The sequence below is a fragment of the Centruroides vittatus genome, unplaced genomic scaffold, assembly GCF_030686945.1.
Source record: "Centruroides vittatus isolate TY-2023 unplaced genomic scaffold, ASM3068694v2 contig_1032, whole genome shotgun sequence".
Classification (NCBI taxonomy): domain Eukaryota; kingdom Metazoa; phylum Arthropoda; class Arachnida; order Scorpiones; family Buthidae; genus Centruroides; species Centruroides vittatus.
Window position 1 is genome coordinate 528,025 of NW_027120670.1, and position 6,926 is coordinate 534,950.

General features: G+C 32.8%; 1 protein-coding gene across 1 annotated transcript; it reads right to left on the reverse strand.

Annotated features, from left to right (window-relative positions):
* Window positions 1–1,721: 1,721 nt before the first annotated feature.
* On the reverse strand, window positions 1,722–6,673 carry LOC136990879 (zinc finger BED domain-containing protein 4-like). Its single transcript, XM_067289333.1, has 2 exons — window positions 5,728–6,673; window positions 1,722–2,894 (listed from the first exon to the last, which is right to left on the reverse strand). The coding sequence occupies exons 1-2, from the start codon at window positions 6,052–6,054 to the stop codon at window positions 1,722–1,724; spliced, it is 1,500 nt and encodes a 499-aa protein (XP_067145434.1). The 5' UTR covers window positions 6,055–6,673.
* Window positions 6,674–6,926: the final 253 nt, after the last annotated feature.

The window sequence follows — 6,926 nt, forward strand, 5'->3', positions numbered from 1 at the left end:
ATTAGCGATTAAAGAAATACATTTTGCATCATCAATAGCTTTTTGAATTTTTGACCGAACTTTTTGCAATATATCAGGGATGATATTTTCAGAAAAATATTTTCTGCTGAGAATATTGTAACTAGGAACTACTTTTCTTTTAGTAATTTCGAAATCCTAAATCAGACACAACAGAGTATGATTTTTGCTGGCTTCCACAGTAATTTTAATAAAAATTGTGCATTTTTAGATTAATTTATAATTAATAATAATGTTTTTAACACTTATCTACACTTATCATTTATCCAATCAAATAATGAACTTCGTTGGATCGTTGATCATTTATGTCCCACAATTTTTTCTTCTCTATTAATTGAGTTGAGTTAAAGTAGTTTGTCTTTGGATATGAGTTTCCGTTGTTACTGACGAACATCCAGCTTCTTTCGTTTCGAACTTTCTCTTTTCATCTTTTATGTTTATTTTAAAAAGTTTTCATGATGACATTTTTTCAGAGATTTATCATGATTTTGGTGGTAAAAGTTTTAGCATTTTTTCCACCTCTCGATATAGAAGCCTGGCACAAATTGACCTTGAAAAACTTCTCGTTTTTATCTTTCCTAAAAAAATTTTCAAAGAATACTAGAAGCCATGATGGGTTTGGATTTGGCTATTAATTAAAATTTAAAAGTTTTCCGAAATAATCATTTATCATTTTAATTTAATACATAAATCTAAAAAAGAAAAAAATAGCTTCATATTGAAAATTATTTTTATAACAAATTGTTATAAAATTATTTTTATCGTATGAAATTTTATATTTTTATTAAGAATACATAATTTCATGCGATAATAATCATAATATAATTAACAACACTAATCGGCCGATTAATCGGTATTCGGTAATCGGCCATTTTGCTTATCGGTGTATCCTTAATAATTATTTCAACGATTAAACTGTAAATCGAATTGTCTTAAATGTATATAAATTTTTATATTTAATGAAACTTATTAAATTTCATATTAACTGTTTAAAGATTTATCAAAATAGATATTAAAATTGTGCATTTTTAGATTAATTTATAATTAATAATAATGTTTTTAACAGTTTTTAACATCAGCGGAAAAATTTTCAAAAAAAAAAAAAAAAAAAAAAAAAAAATAGAATTACAAAATGAAATTTGTACATGAAAATACTACGCCATTCCTGTTAAATAATGTTTCGTTTGCTTGGAAATAAATAAAACTTTAATAAACATTCTGAAAAGTAAGTAAAATATGAGGCAAACATGAGTGCACGAGGAAATTGTCTATAAATTTAACAATTTAAAAAAAACGCTGTGACTATGCTACTCTATTTTCATATTAGACTTATCTTTGTCCATGAGCAACTCCGAAACTTATTTGCTTGTGGTGACACAGTATTTCAAAATAATTTTAGGTTTATTGTCAAAATTTTCGTCTAAATCACAGAGACGAAACAAGTCTAAATCAGAGTCGGTTGTCTATGTAAAAAAAAAGAGGTGTTTAGCTCCTGCAGAATACAACACGTCTTTCCGTAGTATTTAAATACTTTATTTACTAAGATTTGGAGTCTATATTTACTTCTGGTTATCTGTAAATATTGTGTTTAAATTAATTCGATAACAACGACAACAATAATATGATAAAATATTTATTTATTTAAAAATGATTTTAAAAAATGTTTACGCAAACGAAACTATGTAATTAATAAATTTACAGAATTACAAATAATCATAATTGTCGACGTTTTTCAGCCATATATTCTGATGCAGAAACATGTACTTATCAATGTATTCGGGCTTTATCTTCTTGCGTTGGTTTTCCATAAACATCCCTTCGTCCAGTGAGATCCATTCTGAAGATACTGAATTAGCTGGAACAGTGAAACTCTTTAAGGCTTTTCTATGTAAATCCGAAAATCTACATTTGTTTTTCTTCCAGTACTCCAACGGATCGTATTTTCTGTGAATGGTTGATTCACGTAAGTATTGAGGAAGATTCGTGTTGCTTCTCAAAACTGATGTGTGTGTTTCGCATGCTTTACTCATTTCATCTAACTGTTTAAATATACTATCGTCGTTGCTGTCATCATTTGCTGGATTTTTAAGATCATCACTATCGATTGAATCATTCGGATGGCAAACGACAGGCGGATCTTCATCATAAATTAATTTTTCGGCTTTTTCATCAATAATTTGTTGTCTGAAAAAGGACTTTTTCCATCTTGGATCGAGTAACGTGCTCTTTGTGGTAATTGGAAACGTTTCATATATGTTTAGCCTCTTTTTCACAGATATTTTCATTTTTTTTAGAAGATCGACACCATCGGATGACTTCATCTTCTGCATTTCCATTTTATTGAACTCTTGATTGATAATATACAAAATTGGAATTATCGATGATTGCGTTGCATATTTATCGCGGCAGATTTCTTTGCACGCTTTATATATAGGATCCATGCAAGAAATGCAATCTTGCATCTTTTCCAATTCCTCAGATGAGAACGAAGGTGCATTTGATAAAAAACTACAAAGTTCAACTAACATTTTATGGTTTTTGAGGATGAAATTCATTCTATGGTAATCGTTGATCCAGTGTGATGATGTTAATTTTATTGAGTTGAAATTTGTTTTAACCGTTTCAATTTCTTTCGTAAGATATTTAATCTTGCAGGTTTGAAAGAACGTTACAAGATCGTTAATCTTCTTTGTCAATTGGGTGACGACTCGAGATTTCAGACAATCGTTAGCAACGAGTGCTAACTTGTGTGCAAAACTCGGCAGATGATGAATATCTAACTTGGTCATTGCTTCGGAGATGTTGCCATTATCACTCACGATGCACACAATTTTGTCTTTCGAAATACCCCAGTTAATAAAGATGTGCTTCAATATCTGAAAATGGAAGTTTATAAAAATTTAAGAGAATTCAAGCAAAGTAAACCTAATAAAAATTTCCATAATATGAAATCGGAATCAATTCTTTAATGGTGAATTTTTTATTAGTAGGCTAGATGAATTACAATTTATGGTATAAGACAATGCAACACGTGGATGATCTCGCAAAAGGATGCCTCTCTGGAAAACGCCCTTATTTAGATATTAGACATGTTAAGAAAACCCCGAAAACTCCACGTAGCCAACCCTTAGTGAAGCACGAACTTACGACCAACTAACCCTGTTTAGTGGTTTAATCCACTCGGCTACTGGTGAGCAGTAAATAAAATAGAGGAGTACTTCAATTAAATCTACTGGGGTATCTTTTAATTTATTTACTACAAATATTTTTTAATTTATCTTTTATCAGTGGTAGTTTCATGCCTTGTCAACGTAGGATTTCTCACCGGGCCTCTGTTGGCTTCAGGTTCTCAGACACAAATATGTATTGGACGAAACACTAAACTGCGGCTGTCTGTCACACAATAAATTGCAAATTATATGCTGTAATGTATGAAATAATTTTTGTGAACCTGTGCTATCGTGTACACTCAAAATAACTATTATGTCTTTATGATGTAAACGTAACACTTGGCACCATTGAATAAAATAGCAAATCAGCGGCTAAAATACATAACAGAGACCTACAGCCCGCCATTTTGAATTTCTGTTAGCGGCAGGATAGCCAAGCGGTGAAGGTATAAATATATCTCTTTAGAGGCTAGAGCAGGCTGGTTTCAGGCATTCCGGTAGAGCATGCTGGTTTTCGACCGAATAGGAGCTGTACAGACCAGGTACTAGCCTTTACTACTTTTGTAGAGGCTGGATACCAAAGGGAATTGAAAACATCTGCGGTATACGTCAATCTTACTGCAGCATATGATACTGTCTGGCGGCATGGCCTACTCTATAAACTGCTCCGAGTTACACCCTGCTTAAAAATAGTTAAAATAATTGATGAGATGTTAAGTAACCGACCCTTTCAAGTTATCATGGGAAGTTCGAGAAGTAGGATAAGAAAACTAAATAACGGCCTACCTCAAGGTTCTGTCCTGGCACCACTGCTTTTTAGTCTTTACAAAGCTGACTTGCCTCAAACAAAGGCAAGAAAATTTGGGTATTCAGACTATTGGGTGATTGCCACGAGACATAAAGACCTTGCAATTACTGAGAAGATCCTGACAGAGGATTTATCTACCTTAGGACAATATTTACGCCAGTGGAGACTTCAATTGACTAAGACAAAAACTGAAGCTACATGCTTTCACCTAAATAACAAACTAGCAAATGAAGAATTAAAGGTTTATTTTGAAAATAATTTACTGAAATATAATAAGAACCCAAAATATCTTGGTGTCACTTTGGATAGAACTTTATCTTTTAAAACGCATCTGATGAATCTTGCTGCCAAGGTTAATACCAGAAACAACATTCTCCAAAGGTTATGTGGAACTACATGGGGCTATTCGCCGTCCACCTTACGATCTCTGCTCTTGGCTTGGTTTTCTCTGCAACGGAATACTGTGCACCGGTATGAATGAACAGTACTAATGTTAAAAAAACTGGATGTTCAACTAAATAATACCCTACGTATCATAACAGGCACGCTTAAATCTACTCCTACTCATTGGTTACGTATTTTGAGCCATATTTCTCCGTCTGTACTCCGAAGGGATAACGCTCTGCTCAGGGAATACGGGAAAATGTTGTCCCGTCCACAACTTCCGATTCATCAGGATATTGGTGACCTCAGCATAAAGCGACTTAAATGAAGACACCCTTCTCTCTTAAGAGCTAAATCTTTGCATTCCAATAATTTCAACTTTGCTGAATCTTGGAAAAGGCTTTGGGCTGATGTCTCTCCGGTGAACAGTCGACAACTTCCTTGTATCACTAAGCGACCACCTGTATTTGAATTATCCAGAAATCTTTGGAATGTGTTAAATAGAATTCGGACCAAACATTGGTTATGTAGGACAGTCTTTTTAGGTGGGGAAAAGTCGCATCTCCACAGTGTGATTGTGGTGCTGAAAGACAGATAATACATCATATCTTGGAAGATTGTCCAATGAGATCTTTTCCGGGACAACAGAGTAACTTCCTGATTGTGACTGAAATTGCTCTAAACTATATTTCTGACTTAAATTTACATTTATGATTTATGTTCTTTTTTCTGCTTTATGTTCTTTTTACTAATTAGATTTGTAGCCATACGGTAAATAAATCTGGAGGCTCGGAATTGAACCAGGATCCAGAAAATTTCCGAAATTTTCCGAGCCTTTTTCCCGAATATATAGGATGATCTTATTTTGAACAAGTTATATTTACAGACTTTTTGTAATTTAGTATTTAAAATGGTTTTGGGCTGAGCAAAACATTGCATTATTTCTTGGAATATATTGATAGATACACAATTTCTAGAAAATTTCATTGTTTTTCAAACAAAATGATAATTTTTTACAATTTCATCAATCCAAAATCACATTGTTAATATTCTACCCCACTGATTTTCAACTGTGGTGCCGCGAAATAGTGCTGAGCAGTGCCGAAACACTTCTTACGTATGTTCCTAAAAGTACGAAAAGCACAATAACTATATTGATAAAGAAATAGGGATACCGAAAGAAAAAAATTATCAATTTGGGGATGCCACTATTAGAAAAAAGCTGAAAAAACTATTCTATCTAGTCTAGTTATTATCCTGATTTCATATTTAAAATCACAATGTAAGATTTTATAATGAGCATTATCCTATAATTAACAGAAATGTAAAATATAAAATTGATCTTACCTCACCAATTTGTTGAGTTGAATCATCGTCGATGGGTAGGGTTTCTAAAACAGCAGATCGTGGTTCCTCGTCCAATATAAAATGGCAGCTGCACGTTAAGTACTTGTTCCGGTTGGATAACGACCATGTGTCTACAGAAATGGAAACGAATTCTACTCCCGATAATTTTGCGTACAGTTTCTTTTTTAAAAAATCGTATAAGGCAGAAAATTGTCTTTCAATATCACTAGCCTTAGGGATTTCTTCGCCTTTGTACATTTCTTTTATAATATCCGAGAAGCCGTTTCGTTCCACGAATTCGAAAGGTTCAAAATCGGTAACAAGCATACGAAGCAACTTGTAATCCAAGTTTTTCTTCCTGCTCAAGCTGGTCACTTGAAATTGAGAAAGAGAATTTGTTGGTAATTCCACTGTTCTGTTCACTAACGGTCGATTTAGTTTTTTGGATTCATCGTCCTTTTCAACTTGACCGTTTTTACATCGTAATAAAAATCTGGTAATTCCACTGTTTTGTTCACTAACGGTTGATGTCGTTTTTTGGATTCATCGTCCTTTTCAACTTTGACCTTTTTCACATCGTAATAAAAATCTGGATCGTCGCCTTTGTCTTTGTTTAAATCGAATTCTATGGGATGTAGCCTCTTTAAATGATTTTTCAAATTTGATATATCGCTAGCATATTTCTTATGACAATGTATGCAAAGAAATTTATCATCAAAGCATTTTATGAAGTGTTTCATGATTTCGTCTTTCACCTTGCTCATGGTAATAAATCACGCTTCTTAACTGCAGAAGTTAATAAGAAATTTAGTGATATTTTATGTTGTTGCTCGCCTTTAACAATTACTCGGAAGATTACAATTTACCTAAATGATAACATAAATAACATTAGATAATATTATAATAAATTATTTAGTTTTGTCTAAAGAGAATTGTAATAATTATGCATTCCATACGTTTAAAATTCTTAAGCGGAAAAAGTAATATTTTATGTCTCGGCTTCCCTTTCCTCTCTCCGGTCCAGCTTGATGTTAACAAATTAATCGTTTGTGTTAGTTGTTTGTTTCATCTTCTAATGTAATTCGATTTGGCATACTTTCGGAATTTATGTGACTGTTTCAGTAGCCATCACATTCCACAATTAGCCTATATCGACACGAGCAGAGTACCCTTACTGTGCGAAAACACACCCTCTAGAC